Source organism: Pholis gunnellus (genome assembly GCF_910591455.1).
Source record: "Pholis gunnellus genome assembly, chromosome: 4".
NCBI lineage: Eukaryota > Metazoa > Chordata > Actinopteri > Perciformes > Pholidae > Pholis > Pholis gunnellus.
The window spans coordinates 8,821,132-8,838,959 of record NC_136530.1 but is presented as its reverse complement, the minus strand read 5'-3'; the positions used below and the strand labels follow the sequence as shown (position 1 = coordinate 8,838,959).

The 17,828-nt window shown below is 43.8% G+C and overlaps 1 protein-coding gene across 1 annotated transcript in view; it reads left to right on the top strand.

Annotated features, from left to right (window-relative positions):
• The window catches only part of acbd6 (acyl-CoA binding domain containing 6), a 28,371-nt gene extending 15,265 nt beyond the window's left edge, over positions 1 to 13,106 (top strand). Inside the window, exons 7-8 of the mRNA XM_079157781.1 lie at positions 9,887 to 9,917; positions 12,244 to 13,106. Of these exons, the coding sequence (XP_079013907.1) occupies positions 9,887 to 9,917; positions 12,244 to 12,398 (186 nt within the window). The 3' untranslated portion in view covers positions 12,399 to 13,106. The remainder of the gene's footprint in view (positions 1 to 9,886; positions 9,918 to 12,243) is intronic.
• Positions 13,107 to 17,828: the final 4,722 nt, after the last annotated feature.

The following is a 17,828-nucleotide window of genomic DNA, read 5'->3' as shown; positions in this document are numbered from 1 at the left end:
AGATGCAGGTTAACACAAAACAAACACAATGCCCAGAAGGAAACGGTGTTAAGGTTTAAAGGAGTTGATTTGGAGGAAAAGGCGGTGCAGTTTTTAAGCACATGGTCGTGTCTCTCATCCTTTTACTCGACTCATGCCTTCTTCTTTTTTTTTTTGCCTCTCAGTGTGTCTCCATCTTTCCCCTCTCCTCATCGCTCCTCCTCCCAAAGCTCCCATCCCCTTCACTCCATCCCTCCCACGCCTCCGCCTCTACTTTGTATTAAAACAACATGATCCATGAGGCGGGGAGGGCAACTCGCAGCACCGCTAATTCTAATTAATCCAGCGTGGTAGCACGGCCACGGCAGGCCCCAAGCGCTCCCAGTCTATCAGATAGAAATTCATAACTTAATTGAGGTCAGAGCCTCGAGCCGGCAGAACAAAAGTCTCCAGCCAGGACCAGCTAGATCAATAGTAATAAATATCTGACTGGGCGGCCTACAATTGGTGGCTAGAGAGCACACAACAAGTCTCACACACGCAGTCTGCATGTAGAAGCTGCAGGCAGATCTGTTTGTGTCTGTTTGTGTGCGAGGAGTTGAGCCTTTAAGACGGGCAGACTGGCACATATATGTTATTGATTTTACGTGTTCTTCCATTTCTTGAAGTTATATTATTTTAGTTAGATTGTAGAAAAGTATTCTTTACTGGTATCAACAGTTTGTTTGTCTGCTTGTGTGTAAAATAGCGCGAGGGAGCTCTGTACACGCGTATGTGTGGCTGATTTGTAATGGCAGAGTCTCTCTCAAGGTATGGATCCATTGATTTGATATTGATACGAGTAGTATGGACTGACTCGGGCTGTTGATTTAGTTATATAATAGAGTGAAACAGTGAATTTGTGACTGTGTGAGATCTCAAGCTAACTGATAAATGTTCACAGATGTCCGTGGAGAACTTGGTGAATCTTTCTGATATGAAGGGATGTTTCCTCTGTCACGTTTTCACATTAGCTGCTTCAGTGTCCCTTCTAGAGCTTCTAGAGCTGCGCTGATTAATTGACCGGGCTGATGTATCTTCTGATATTTGGTCATTGCAGACGTCAGTGTTGGCGGAAACTACGGCTGATAAGTCATAAGAACAAAAGGCCAAATATACAGTACGTTAAAGATCATTTAGGAACAGTGTCTTCAATACATAGTTTGTTCACCAGAGAGCTCTGACATGTTGATTTTGAACACACAGCGCAAATCTTTGTCACTATTCTTTAATAGTCTTTAATTATCGGATGCTTATCAAAACTGTTTGTATATGTCATGTATTTAGTAAATTAAAGATAAAGTATTAAAAGATTAAAACCCAAATACTGACATGTACATAGATACAGACCGTTACCAGTTGGTTAGTTATCTTGCAGTTAGTTACAATCATCATACCAGTTAGTTAGTTATTAGTTACCAGTTAGGCCTACAACTAATAATTATTTTCAATATCGATCAATCGTTAATTCCCAAGTTCAAGATTCAAGATTGAAATGTTGTAAAAAGAGGAAAGCTGCAAAATCCTTACATTTGAGCAGCTGGAACCAGAGAATAATCTGCATTTCTGCTTCATTAATAACTTAAACGATGAATCTACTGTCAAAATGTTTGCATATGTTTTCACATTACTCATCATAAATCACTGGCAGTTTGTTCAAATGTAAACACGTTCGTACAGCTCTTGGAGAAAACGGTTGTGTCTTGCTAATTAGTTGAATAATCTGGTGTTGCTATGAAAAAGTCCAGCTGCACTGCTGAATGGAAGCAGTACAGCTGCTACAATGAATGGAAAAAATATAAAACGTCAGACTTTCTTATCAATAAGGACTACTGCAATTACCAAATAGCACAAGACTGCTCTTTCTCAAAGGAAAAAGTGTTTCCTAAATAAGGTGTTCTTGGTTTGTGCCAAATCCGCGGCTCACAAATCAAGAAGCGTGTCAGAGGAAATATTCCATTTTAATCAAACTGAACAAATCATAAGCATTAGCATCTGTTCGCGCTCATTTTTCATGAAAAAGCATAGTAAACCTGTATCAATATTTATGACGTTTCATATGGAAGTCAGCAAAAATATAAATACTTCAACCTTTATCGTGGATATTATGCAGCTCCGCTCTGAACATTTTAGAGCTTTTTGAATTCATGCTTAGCCTATAGCAAACAAAGAACACTGAACCATCTCATCTGTGTCCTCTACTGTGGTGTCAACTACTTGTGTGATCAAAACACACACACACACACACACCGTGGTGGCTGATTGAAATTCTATGGTGGAGGCATTATTACACGTTTGTATCCCTCCCCTTTCCCAGCACTGCCTCCTATAACTAATGGCTCAGTCAGGCCAGTCATAACAAATATCCAGCAAGATTCGTCATAATTGTGCGTGTGTGTGTGTGTGCACGCGCGCTTCTGTGTAAGTGTGTTTGTAATTGTGCGACCTATCCCCCTGAATATATAGTGTCTTTAAGAAAGGGAAGGCAGCAAGGTGGGAAAGTAAGAACACAGAATAAATCGAGGATTCAAAGAATAAAAATGGAGAATGAAATGGGATGAAGGCAGAAATAGAGCAGATAAACAAATATATGAGTTGGTCACATACTGTTTATTCCTTTTCACCTCTCTGGCTGTATTAGGACATTATTGACCATCTAACAAATCAATCATGATGGCTTTATGACAGTATTATATTTGCATGAGTGTCTTCTTTTGTGAGGTATTCACTGAATAAGCCAAAAGTAGACATTCATGTCTGGTTATTGAATCAATAGTTTCTCAACAGATTCGCCAGACGCGTTTCAACTTCGGAAATTATATCATGTTATATATTGATAAACACGATATCAGATTACACATACTGTGATGGAGATTTCCATCCATATCGCACAACCCGAGAGACTGTTAGAGGAGAAGCGGGACAATACATCTAAGGCAGGATGAATGTGTACATGCATGTTCCTCTGCGTGTGTCCACAGCTTGCAGCATTTAATTGGTGCACATTTAACTGGGCATGGAAGCAGGCAGGGCGTCAGAGCTACAGTGAGCCCCTTCACACACTCACGTCTCTGCAACAGATTAATAGTGGACTCTGAGACACTCCCCCCGCTTAGTGCACACATTAATGAAGATATTCAAGAAAGCCATTCCTTGCTTCCTCTTTATAATAGGCCGAAGTGTAATTTATTGTTCCTGCATTTTCCAAAGTGTGTGTGTGTGTGTGTGTGTGCGTGCCTGCCTACAGTATGTACACTTCTGTTAAAGTAGAGGGATCTGAACACACCTTGGTAATGTATCACTCACACACACACACACGTAAAAGCCAACAAAGCCACTCGACATTTTATTTGCCACACTGTAAGCCTCCCTTATAGCGTTCATATTTAGTACTTGCTGCACATTAGCTCAACTCGATGAAATGAAGGCTGTTGCCGCGCTTTGTTAAAAGGGCCTATCGGACATAGATACAGTTATGAATCTATGATGCGAGCACTCAGAAAAGAGCCAGCGACTTGACAGTAATAGTGCGGCCTAAAGAGCCATTCCAGCAGGTAACAGTCCTCTTTGCCATCATCAGCTGTTGTTTCTTTCTTATTGGCCGTTCGCTGGGCCTTGCCTACACTCAACTATTTGATTTCCATCGTTCTTAACCGTCCACATAAATTGTCAGGAGCATTAAAGCTGTCCTCGACCGTTTCAGACAGCGCGGGGTGGAGGGGGAGAAGAGAGTGAGAGAGTGAGAGCTGGATACAGACAGCCAGGGGAGGGGACGGGGGTGAGGAGAGAGAATAAACAAAGTAAGTGTTTTGCCTTCCATCAGTCTCCCGCAGTACTCAGCTTTATGAGTCCCTCACTCCAAATGCCTTAGCCGCAGCCCCCTCTGCCTGGCCATTGATTTTCATATTACACTCTTTTATGTATTTATTTATTTCATATATTTCTTTTTAAACATCATCGATGAGCCGCAGGAGGACAGACGGGGCCCTCTGGCGATGTTAATTCTCAGTCTCAACCTCATCCTCCTCTCTGATGGCTTTAATGGAGGCTAAGGTGTCCCACGGGAACAGGCAACCTCGGCGACATGGGGAGGGGAGGTGAGTGTGGAAGGGGGAAGTAAAGAACAGGGTTGGAGAGAACGGAGATTTAGTGAAAAAGAGAGGCTTCTTTTGTCTGGAGTGGCAGAGAAAGGCAGGAAAATCAGGCTATCGTGGGTAAAGGAATGTCCAGCCGTTTAAAGGAGCTTTTACACTCACATCGCGCTTCAGATGCTCGTATTATCCTTTGCTCCAGACCTACAGGAGATGTTTTGGGATGGACGACATTTCCTGGAGTAAGGTGTGTCACACTTTTAGGCCTCTTCACAATTCTGACACAATGAATATCTATAATCCCTGGCATCCTCCGGGACCCCCCCCCCCCGTCAGCCCTTGACCTATGAATCATTCAGGGTTTCCCCCCCAAGCATTGATGTTACTGATGGCAGCTATGGGAGCGGGGGGGGGGGGCGGGATCACCCGGGCACCTGAAGGACACTCCCAGGAGGTGTGAAGGACGGGGAGTTTTGGCGTCAGGCTAATTTGACCGTGGGTGGCAGTGCTCACACGCTGAGTGGCAAGGTTACCTCTCCCGGCTCAGAGAGGAGACCCAGATTCAATTAGGGCTGGCCCCGATCTGCAGATCCTTTTAACACGGGGGGGGGGGGGGGCTTCCCAACACACACACATGACGTTTAACACACACGGCAAACATGTGCATGCACAGGCCTTTACATGCAACAATATCTACTTATTTTTATGTTTGCATGAGCATTTATTGCTTCATCTATGGATTTCAATGACTATTCTGCATCTACATTAATTACAAATCACATCATGCATTATATACATTATGTCATCATAAGACAGGTGCCAATGGACTTTTGGAAACTCTTCCTCGTTTCAAGAGAGTTGAGAGTTAGGTGCTGTGTGACAGGAAATATAAGATTTATAATAACATTATGGAACGTATTGGGCGAATTTGGTGAATGTTCTACATTTTGCTTCTGTTCTACAGCTGACTTTAATATCTCAGATGTTTAGTTTCCTTAAATGCACTAACTAAACTGCACATCTACGTGACAATAATATAACTTCTATATTTACATATAGCATACTAAATGTTCTTTGTGATAGATTACGCTGAGCAGAAAAGTCTGCAGCATTAGTAATACATTTAGTAAAAAGTGCTGCAAGTTGGATCTGTCTGGTCCGTGAGGTCGTTGCCACAGGAGCTGATCTGGTTACAGATGGGACCCGGTGAAGGAGGGTCTTCCTCTCCTCCATCTCTCTCAGCTCTGTGTTCTGCTTTCTGATTAATGGCACCTGCTCATCATAATGCTATCTGCCGGAATCTGCATACCAATGATCCCAGACGCCTATCGATTCACCCCTCATCTTCCCCGCACACACCCTGGAGACTGATTCTCACACACACACACACACACACACACACACACTGATACCCTCTCACTCCCCCTCTCCCTCCCCCCGACCACTGTCATTATAAAAGTCAGCAGCTGCTGCATGCATTGATCATAAATCATAATTGCTTGTCCATTTTTCCCCACTTGTTTAATGTTGCTGTCAGGGACAGTAGGGGGGGAGGCGGGGAAAGGAAGAGTGGGAAAAGAAAAGCCCTGAGAAAAGTTTACCGGGACACAAAAATGAGCTGAAGCGGAAATAGAAAGGAAGAGTAGGAGAGAGAGGATATGATGGTGAGAATGAATAGATCTACTAGAGTTTAATACAGCTGGTGGTCATTAGAGGAACTGCAGCTCAGGACGTCTGCATTAGCTTTTGTATATTTCACATCTTATGAAACATGTTGAAAGTGATTTTTTTTTTCTTTTAGCTTTTGCAGATAACCCACTTCCTTTGATAGTGTTGTAGCCCACTGAAGAATAAACCCCTCCTCTTGTTTAGTGACGTAGCCAAGATGTCTGCCAGTAATCTTGGCTACGGTCTTGTTTGTTAGCTGTAATTACACTAATGTCTTTAAATGACTGTAGCGATGATTTATGGATGTTGAATTACAGCACCTTTTTAAGTAGCATTTTTTTTAAATAAAAACATGAACGCTTCTACAGTCCATGGGGTCACCAAACGCATTCACACACTGTGCTTTCTTTAGTCTCAGACCTGACAGACCTTTACCTTCAGTCCACAATCTCTCCTCTGGCTCGGACTCAGACAAACGGAATGAAAGACAGATTGAAACCTAGTTTCAAGAGGAGATAGGCCCAAGGGAACTCTGTGTCCTATTTCTATCCCTGACTGAGTTAAGTTTCCGCCTCCGATGTGCCCTTGATCCCTTCACGTAATGCTGGTGTAAACAGCTTGTGTGACTGTTTGCAGTATTCTTGTCCTGTCGTCCAAGGTCCGTGAAGGCAGACAGACGGAGAAAACAAGTTAAACCACTTTCCAGAAATGAACACAACATCTGTGACAGTCCCTTTGTGTGTCTCCGGCAGATAAACAGAGTTACAGACGGCGCTTTATTCGATCCTTGTTGACCTCAGTCTGACTCCTGCACTCCGTTCGGACAATCTGACAAAAAGACACAAATGTATTCACACACGATCATCTTTCATTGGACCAATTTTGAAGTAGTTACAGTATTGCTTTGGATCTGTAAAGAAATAGGACTGCGCTCGTAAGCTTCCTACATCCTTGCTTAGCTGTCTTTCTCTTTCATCCATCTCGCTTCACTTTGTGTGTGTGTGTGTGTGTGTGTGTGTGTGTGTGTGTGTGTGTGTGTGTGTGTGTGTGTGTGTGTGTGTGTGTGTGTGTGTGTGTGTGTGTGTGTGTGTGTGTGTGTGTGTGTGTGGTAAAAATGATAGATTGGTGTGACTTAAATTCAGCAAAACTGCAATTGTACTAATAGATCAATCCCCATCCATGCTGCTCCTAAGCATATTGCTCCACCCCATTAGGGTGATACACTACACAGTGCTGGATCTCTGCTGCTGCTGCTGCTGGTATTGTGCAAGCAGCGGCTTTATTGAGCACTCTGCTGACATCCAGCCCAGCGTTTCTGCACCGCAAGGGGAAACTTTGGACGACATGTAAAAGCAGGGGTTTGGTGCGACACGCCTCCGTAATGGGATGGGAACAGGGGGTGCACCAGAGAGAGGAGAGGAGAGGGGAGGGGGGTAGCTAACTGCAGGTATTGGGGGGGGAAGAGTGGTGGGCTGAGGAGGGGAGGGAGTGTCTCTACCAGGCTGCTTCCAAAGCAAATGGAAGACAATCCAATTTCCTGTGATTCCATCAAGCCTCCGTCCTGGATGAAGGGGCATTAGGGAACGCTGAGAGGACAGGCCGCTGACCCCTCACATGAACATGCAAGAAGCATGTACGCCGCGCACACACACACGCACACACACACACCCCAGCAAAATGTTTCCTAACAAACATGCGCGGTTACAGGCAACATACTATATAACAGTATTTTCTTTTTTTGCCTCCAGTGTCGCTGCGCTTTAAGGTTTTTGCTTGTGAATTATCAACCACTCATTCATACTTTTCTGTGTGTGTGAGCTTGCTGAACAACTGACTGCAGATTAGCGCTCGCAGCAGATTAGGGTTTAAACCCCTTACACTTTAATTATAACTGTATGTATTTGTGTGCATCAAGGTCTTATACTTTGCCCCGGCTTTAAACATCTGTCACTGCCCCATTGTGTGTGTGTGTGTGTGTGTCTGTGTGTGTGTGTCTGTGTGTGTGAGTGAGTGTGAAAGTAAGTTAAGTATGTATTTTCCTCTTCATGGCAGACCATCCTCAGGCATTTTTCTTTTTTTTCAAGAAAATGCCTGGACAGTGAAATCTCTCTCCGTCTCTCTGAATCATTGTGAGAGACAGACACAATGTCCTCGATACATCACAGGTTGCTACTTAACTCGCAGACAGACAGCATTGTTGCCTTGGGTTAACTACGGCGCGCTTTCCACGCTCGTGGCGATTTGCATCTGTGCTCTGTGATCCACCCAGAGGGAATAGAAAGCTCTAATCCAATCAGCAGGTCCCCGAAGTGCTGCTCCTGAGTGAGAGAGAGACACACAACAATAGGATCACTCTGCACCGGGCCCAGCTAGAGAGGGGAGACAGGAAGAGGACGAAGAAGGAAAGGAAAAGGCTCAAGACGTTGATGTGGTAATGAAAAGGAGAGAGAGAGAAAGGAGGGACTGGAAAAAGAGAGAGGTGACGGTGGGAGAGGTAATGAAAGAAAAGAGACGAGGGAGGGAGGTGTGGTTTGGAGAAAGGGAGGTCAGGAGAAGAAGAAGAGGAGGAAGAATTTGATGAGAGTAGAGGAAGGACATGAAAGTAACCAAAAACAGGAAGGTGCATGTGAGGATCTGCTGTTGGAAGGGCAAAGATGGAAAGACTAATGAATAATTTCGCCGTAACAGTTTCAGTAATTTGGAGGAAGTTCCACTGCAGTGACATTTTAGGGCACCGAAGGAAATGTCAGTGCGCCTGCTGGCTTTTAATCCGTCTCTGAGAATTTGAGACCATTGTGCTTGGCTCAACGACTGCTCTTGTTCTGTGACTGAAGGCAACAGTTTATCCATTTATCATCATTATGAGGTGCAAAGGCAGGCAGGAACAGTGATTAAGAACTGAAGCTCCTGTTGATGATGCCTGTCATATATATATAGTCTTATTATACCTACACACACACACACACACACACATATATTTCCTCATTCCTGTGTCCAATCCACAGTTCTAACAAGAATTATATCTCTATCATTGACGCCTTGACCCCAGGTATTATTTTTACCGTACACCCACAAATCGGCCTGCACACACACACACTCACTCACTCACTCACTCACTCACTCACTCACTCACTCACTCACTCACTCACTCACTCACACACACTTGCACGAGACCACCACTGATCTTCAGGTCACCCTCTGACACTCTTCTCTCCATTGTCCCTGAGTTGTTGTGTGTCAGGGTCACATAGCCTCCATGGTTGATTTATCTAAAAAGATAAGGCTGTAAATATAAAATAATTTTTACAGGAAAATACCAAAACCAACAATGTTTTGCTCTGCTAACAAGTATTTACACTCAGATTTGTCCCTAACAAATGTAAAATTCTGTTTCAGTAACGTGTGCTAAAATGCAGTATAGGGACATGTCACAGTTAAAGAGGACTAATGCTGCATTCACGTCATATTGTTCAGACCATCATTACGAAAAAACTGAGTCTGAGATATCAGGGACTTCTGACAACCATAATATCTACCACTTGATGTCTAAGGTCCAATGTTAACACTCAGAATATATGAAATGAAGCTACAGACTGTATGAATCCTGATTTAAATAAAGCATGAACACTACCGAAGCAACAGGATAATGGGAGTTGTTCCTGTTCCTCCCATTACGCCCAAACTACGTCTCTAAGACCTTACATCTAGTTTCCACTGTGACCACGCCATGTGTCGGGGAGCAGCAGACGTGAGGTTGAGATGTACAGTATGTTGGGGCTAACACTGGTTGTGATATTAATGCTGGAGGCACCTCTACTGTTATATGGTGAGTTTCAGTGGCTCATTGGTTCTGGTTGATCAGAGCTGCAAGTCAGCTGCAAGTTGAAAGATTTCATTTGCAGGTCACATGTTCCGCAAATCAATATCTCATAATTTGCATTTGGTACAATGAAAACGTGGCACCTTTTGTCCACAGCCAACAAATAGGAGGAGATTGGTATTCTAGAAGCTGAACGTTTCCCTGTTGACTCTTGGGACGTTTGAGCAAAGTCATTTCTCTCTTACCAAAATATTTTTGTTTTTTCTGATATTATTGTTTTGTCTTACAGGATAATGAAGGACAGACATCACTACATTATGGTAAGAAGGACCTTCTTATTCATCTCTATAGTCCAAAATGTTGTATACTCACTGTATTTATGTTTTATTTTCATGCAATAAAGCTGTATGATAAGTGTATGTATGCTTATTTTGCATATGGTGAATGTCACATTTTGTCAAGAAACTCTTAACATCGATTGTGCACTGACATCATTGTGTTGTCTGTGTGCGAACTCTCTTTATATGCAGCAGCTTGTTTTTGGTTCTTTGCCCACATTTGTCTCAAATTTGTCATCTTTCCCTCCGCTTCCTCCCACACTCTCTCCTCCATACCTCGGCTTTATTTTCTACAGTTGTTTTTCACCCAGTTCCTCTTATTCCGCTCTGTTGTATTCTGCGGGTACATGCGTGTGTGTGTGTGTGTGTGTGTGTGTGTGTGTGTGTGTGTGTGTGTGTGTGTGTGTGTGTGTGTGTGTGTGTGTGTGTGTGTGTGTGTGTGTGTGTGTGTGTGTGTGTGTGTGTGTGTGTGTGTGTGTAATAATCGGCAGACCTCCCAGAGGAAATCAGCACTGGTCCTTAGACTCCCCTGACCCTCTCATGCCCCAACACAAAAGTCCCGGAGGGGCGTTTCCCCTGTCCTCTGAGTGTGTGCGTGCGCATGTGTGTGTGTGTGTGTGTGTGTGTGTGTGTGTGTGGCTGCACCATCTGTCCCCCAGCTTGGTGGCGTTGGTGTGTGCATGTTGCATCACCTGCTGGAGATCTGCACACACAAACACTCAGCAAGGAAGGATGGGGCATAAAAAGATGACTAATAAACATAAGCGATGAACTCCAAGAGACAAATAGCAGAGAATGAAAATTCATTCCCACCTCTCTTTGCACAGGGCCACAGTGGCTGGCAAGTGATTAATTGAGGGTTTACTGCTCACCATAAATTGTTCTCCTCCTCTACGGCTCCCCCGAGGGCCAGCCACTTTTTACAGCTCAAGGCCCAGGCGAGACACCCGCCACGCGCACACACACCACTAGCTAAATAAAATGCTGTTTAGAGCAACAAGAGGAGGACTGCAAGTGTGGCTGGAAAAAATAAGCCACGCTTTGTTAGTCTGATTCGGCTGAAAGATAAGTGGCTCTTGCAGCGTTTGATGCTCACACACCTCGTGCTATTCATAGACACAAGTTGAGCATGCACACACACTTGCTTACACACTTGGATGCATTCCGACGTATCATCATATCTCATGCACACAGCCAGCCAGCCACCCTGGGCTTGAGGTTAAAAGGCCTGGCTGTCAATCACAGTGGCTGCTGACATCAGCGATCATGGCGCAGCACAGAGTCCGCTCTTTAAGAGGAGCGAGCGTTTGACACCGACGGAGGAGAGCACTCAGAACAACAGAGGGAGAGGGGGGGGGGGGGTTGAGGTGCCAGAGGGGCGAGAGGTGCATTGGGAAAGCAGAGACATGCTAACTGGGTTAAGAAAGAGCATGCCTCCCCCATTTCCTCCCCCTCATACATAGAGAGAGAGAGAGAGAAGACCCTTTTAGTGGGGCACAAATTGCCAATGGGGCAAAAGTGAAGTGTTTGAGAGAACCACAGGTCCAGGCCGGTGTCAGTGCTGGGCCTGCAGATTGGCTTTTCATTAACTGCAGCACTGAGCGTACTGTACTTGACTACAGTATGCAGAAGAAAGTGATGAGGCACATTTACTCAAAACTGCTTCACACCATCATAACAGTCGGTAATGAGCTGCAGCGATCCATCAAATTCCCAATTCTGACATTGATCTAGGGAAGAATAAATGACGGGCAGTATAACAACGCTCCTCTGCTCTGATTACAGGTCCATTGTTTAAACAAGGCTTTGAGCTACATGCTAACACCAGCATGTTAACATGCTCACAATGACGATGTTGACACGTTGATGTTTAGCAGGATTAACATTTACCATGTTCGGCATTTTAGCTTAGCGTGTTAGCATGCCAACATTTGCTAATTAGCACTTAACATAAATTGAGCTGAGGCTTCATTCGTTTTGTAGGAATTTGGTTATAAACCAAAGTACTGGACACATTGAAATGTTGACCTGATGAAGGATGTCAGGAGAATGCCAAAGTTACATGGATTCATCCTCTTGGGAACATGAATGTTTGTACCAAATTTCTTGGCAATCCATCCATAGCTTCTGAGATATTTCAGTCTGGACCAAAGCGGTGGACCGACCAACGGAACGACCCATATAGCCGTACACCAGCTAGCATGGCTTAAAAAAACCAAAATGCCTTGCAGAAAGTGTGCATAAATGTTTGCTTTTTTGTCCTTTTTAACTATAACTCCTCCATCATTTTTCTCTCTTCTTTTCATAGCATCGGCGTGTGAGTTTGCCGACATCGTGGAGCTCCTGCTGAACGCTGGAGCCGACCCGTCCATCAAAGACATGGAGGGCTCTCTCCCCGAGGAGGTCACTGAATCCAGTGCCATCTCCTCTCTCCTGCGTCAGCACACGGCTCCGAAAGGCTAGATGGGGCATCTTCCAGCACGTTTCATCCCTGCTCCGTTCATTTGCTCTTCATCATCCCTCCTTAATCCCACGAAGAGACTCTGTTCATCCCCAGCAGTTAGTAAACCAGGATTGCTGATAGTTTTATTTTATTTTATTTTTCAAATACTTGAGGTGAATTTGATTTCGTTGGCTTAGCTCTTTGGAGGGTGTAAACAATAGCCCCTTGTATTTGATAAGACATATGAAACGAAGAACACCACATGTATTTTCATCTAAATACTGTATATTGACTTTCTATGCCCAGTAGGGTTGAGTGATATGACGATTGCTGCGAGCACTGGTGCAGATTTTGCTATACTGAGGTAGTTATACCTTAAATATCTCTTACTGTATTCGACCAATGCAGGCAATGTTGCAAATCAATGAGTAGGACTGCTTATTGGCAGTATTGGAATGACTGGATTTGTGCATCAATCTGATGAAATATCTGGATTTGCCAGGTATTTAAGTCACTGGACAAACCAAAAACAGACATTCCCATCCACTTAATTTATCTGTAAACGATATGAAATTCCACAAAATTCATAGTCAAATAAAATATACATATCGCCCACTCCTACTGCCCAGGTCTGCCGATCAGCCAGGCCTTTCAGTCAGGGTCCGCCCTCTCTGACCATTTGTTCATGATTCAGTCGTTACGTTCAAGGAATGCTTTAATCATTTGTCACATTAAAGTCTTCAACAAATACTTTCCCTCCGAGTTGTTTTCTGCTCATTAGATAACTTACAGTCAACATCAGATGGTAGTGTGGCACGCTATATGGTACTCTTATTATTTATAGTTCAAACACACGCACACACACACACACACGAGTATACAGTGTATACTACCGCAGCCCTTGTTCAAGTAAAACCTGAACTGACATCCCACCTTAGTGAAGCACCACAATGACTCTAAGCCGTACATTATCCATACAGCTTAGACTGACTGAGCGCTTCATTGATACAGTTTGGAAACATTGATCCTTTGTGATAAGCTTCATCGGAATAAACTAACATTTGTGTTTTGAGTTTAAATGATTTACAAAATGGGTAAGTTGCACAAAACATCCTCCACAAAGCAAAGACAGACAAAAAAAAAAAAGAACATTTAAAAAAAACGGTAGAAAACTTTTGGGGGTATCACACAGAAAACACCCCCTACCAGGACCTGTACCTGCAATTAAAGGAAGCAATATGAAAAGTCCAGAGAGAGAAAATAAAAATGAAAAGACGAATCACATCACCAACAACTTGACCGTGCTTTAAGTCCAACCATGTTGCTATGCCATAAAACAAATGAGCACTAATACAAGTTCAATGAAACCTCATTTATTTGTCCTGTCTGTAATATAATGCTGTCAAAACCAATGATGACACACGGCTGGAATCATACTGCCAACCAACTAAAATGGCCCATCTTCATTGACCTCACAGTATACGCACAACATACTCTTCATACAGCAATGGACTCCATAACCTGCCTCTGTAGTATTATGTCATATAGAAGAGAGCTGGATGTTCTCCAAAAATAACCAACACATGGTCTGAGTCCAAATCTGCTTTACTCATCCTCAAGCCCCTCTGATCAGCACATTCTCTCTGCCTCAGCTCACACACACACACACACTCCACCAGATGAGAATACACTAAATCTGGATCCTGCATCTTAGCTACAGCTTCACAAAGATGCGAATGCACATTTTGTACACAACAGCAGGGACAAAGCTTAATCCTTTACTCTCTAACACACTCCCTGGTTCCACGCTTGCCCTCATCCCCCAGTGTTTGACTTAACTGGAAATCTGCCTCAACACAAGGCGTTAGATAACCGCCTCAACATGTCTGGTTGCAGCCTGTCCGTTACTCACAGATCTATGACAGCAGAGTAGGTGGTCTACTCGGCATTGGTAGTCATCGCCAGGGGCGGCACTTCAAATTCAATTTGTTGCCTTGACAGCTGTTGTACAGTGCTTGCAGTGAATTGAGATGCAAGTGCGCTGTGCTATGCATGAGGTGAATTAAAATGTCTCCACATGATGTCTGTATCTGCATCCATGTCCTGTCCTCCTGTCCATGCGCTCCTTTACAAATCACACACAAGAAGAGAAGCCTGAGACCTTTTCTTTTTCTTTTTCAAAAGTATCATCATTCACTTTTACAAACTCCAGCCATACAGCCTTCCTCAATGAAATGTTCTGCCTCTCCCGTCATGAATTTTGAGGAGGAACCTTCCATGAGTTGAGAGGAAAGCGTTTGAGTATTCAGCCGGAGTCTGAGACATGGTGCGCTACAATCCCACAAAGACACGACCAGTGACCATCTTGCTGTTATGAATTCCATCCACATCCAGCCATTAGGCTGTTGGTGTATCTCTAAAGCCTGTTTGGGGCCAGTTGTTGTCTCCGCATTGCTTCCTAAACCCCGTTACACTGGCTAGAGGTAAGAGAGGTTGACGGCAGTCGTGCTTCCCCCCCGGCTCGTCTGCAAGACTCTGACACTAAGCCCATTATGCTTCCATTATGGGGCTTCAATTTTCCTCTGAGCTCTTCACTTTTGACACTGCAGCTCCCTCCCTCTCCAAACCGCAGACTCACACAACCCCCCCCCCCCCCCCCCCCCCCCCCCCCCCCCCCCAGGGCCCAATATTGTTCAGCCGTTCTGAATATTTATGCATTTTTCGGAAGTGAAAAGTAATAAGCCTCAATTTCTCAAGCAGTAAACTTAGGTATAGTTTTGAGGTACCAGTACTTTGCTTGAGTGCTTTCATACTTTTGCTGCACTATATTTTGGGATGAAATTCAGAGGGGCTTTCTATCCCTCAACAATACTTTACGGTGTTCTGAAGATGCATCCCCATGTTGAATAGGCATACTGTTCTTGTATATATTCAATTAATTATCGAGGAGATGATGACTCTACATGTTTCGTCACTGACTATAAGTGAGGCCACGTTCCCCTGACAATGGCCTCTTCTGGCCAAAACTTAGCATCAAGTTACATCCACATTAAACTAAAGAAGAGCAGGGAATGAGTGTGTTTACACGTGCCTGAGGGTCCTGGTTATGATCAGGTTTTTGGAGTAAACCTTTTTATATTTTGCGCATGCCAAAACCATTCCCTGTCATCAGAAACCTCGCTAAACACATATCCCGGTTTTGACAAACCTGCATATGCCGGGTGGAGTACCCCAGTAGTATACAATGGCATGAATACACAGGTTTCTGATCATTCTCCTTCATGTATGCAGGTACTTCTTTAACTCAAGTTACGTAGTAGTTAGTCAGTAAAAGAGGAAACATGGTGGTAAATGATGTAATGTAATGATCATCAACTAGCTGAAGTAAAGGGAACGTCTGACCTCCGTAATGCAGTGCGGATCATAAATTGTATTGTCACTCTTGTTAATGATTAGTGATCAGATGGAGACTCTAAATCTAAAAGATTTCAAAATGTGTTCATTCTCAATTGTTGAATTAATAGAAATGAGTGGCTGAGATGTTTAGAAATCAAGACACACATGCAGGCAGACCAACAGAAACCTGGTTACCGTCAGAATAATGTGTTCAGGGATATTAATAACCAGGTTTCATGTAAACGGCAAACCCCCAATATAATAAAAACCAGAACGAGACTCATAACTAAGATATTAAGTAATGTAAACGCATTAATTCAGACAGCAAAGGAGAGTAATTTGTTTTTGTTGTCGGGAACCTGTGATGTATTTGTGGGTGTGTGTGTGCGCACCTCTTTAACAATTCCTCCTGAGGGAGTCCTCCATCTCTCCTCCTTACCACTCTCATCACTCCCCTTTTCATCTTTCTCTCACCCTCATCCTGCACGCTCTCTTTTTTTTTTTACCTCTCCACTTCTTTCTCTCTCCTGTAAAAGCAATACCATGTTGTTGCTTTGGCCAGCTCTTAATGCAACCTTTTACCCCCCCCCCCCCCCACACACACACACACACACACACACACACACACACACACACACACACACACCCTGAGCAGCGTGGCTGGGAAACCAACAGTAAGCAGAAATACCTCTGCTGCTCAAACACTTCCCACTAATATCAGAGACTCATTCACTGGTGTCCAGGAGAGTGTGTGTGTGTGTGTGTGTGTGTAGCTGTGTGTGTGTGTAGCTGTGTGTGTGTGTGGGTGTCTCCAAGGCTCAGCTCTAAAGCTTTATGTGTAGTTTATGGTGATGAACAAGCGTTTCTGCTATCCACCAACACGAACAAGGACCTGAGCTTTCAGACTTCAGATCAGCCAACAGTAATTTTACGCTCCCTCACAGCATCTGCGTCACAAACAATAAACATAAACCACAAGAGAACTACAGCTGGAGACCGCAGCCTTCAATACAACCAATATATTATCGTCACTACAGTATTTATCATAGTTTCCTCGGGGATATGAACCCTCCTCCTTTGGTTACCTCTCATATAGTCGATATGTGCAGCAGGATCATTATTGAGTGGAAAAAGGCCCAGTTTCACATTAAAACAGCATCGAGCTCACAACCTTGAGGGTGTCATTGAGAGGCCTCTGTTTGACTCCAGTCCCTCTTTAAGACTCGCTCCGTCATCCTGCGGATCATTGTTCACTGCAGGCCCGATGGAGTCGTTTGGGGAGAAAAATGCCCTGTCTTGATACTGCGGGATTGGCTTTCGGGCGAAAACAAATCCTCTCTGTTTTGCATGTTAATTTATTCCCTTTTGCCTCAGTCAAAAAAAAAAAAAACAGTTTCCTTCAGGAAGTTTGTAATAAAAGCCTTGCGATCGATGATAATGGCATTTGTGCTTGTGTTTGTCATCTTCGCAAAAGCAACAGTGGTGGAGTTCCCACAGATTTATTTGTATACTAGTGCTGTAAGTGGCGTGTAAATTATCCAAACTGTCTGTGTGGCTTTTTATCTTTGTAAGGCTTGTACTATTAGAGCGTACCCATTAATGCCCATAGCCCAGCCAATCAATGCTTGAATAAAAATCAGCTCAATTTGTGGTGTTTTATGCAAACGTACAAACTCCAACCAACTGACTGTTTGCTTTTTGTTTTTATAATGTAACAGGAATAGCTAAAACACAAAGGAATCGATAACACTTAAGTTTGGGTAAGGTTGGCCAGCTCTCAGACAAGTGCTGCACATTGCTGCATACAAATGAGCTTCATACAGATGTACACCGTGGTGTAATTTCATTATAATTCTATACATAGTTAGCCAACACCATAGTTACAGGGAATAAATCCACTGTAACCTGAGAGGTTTTAGCAATGCAGCAACGGCTAATAAGAACATTAGCAAAGGCCGAGCAGCCACACACACACACACACACACACACACACACACACACACACACACACACACACACACACACGGTCAGGGCCATAGCTACAAATGAGGACA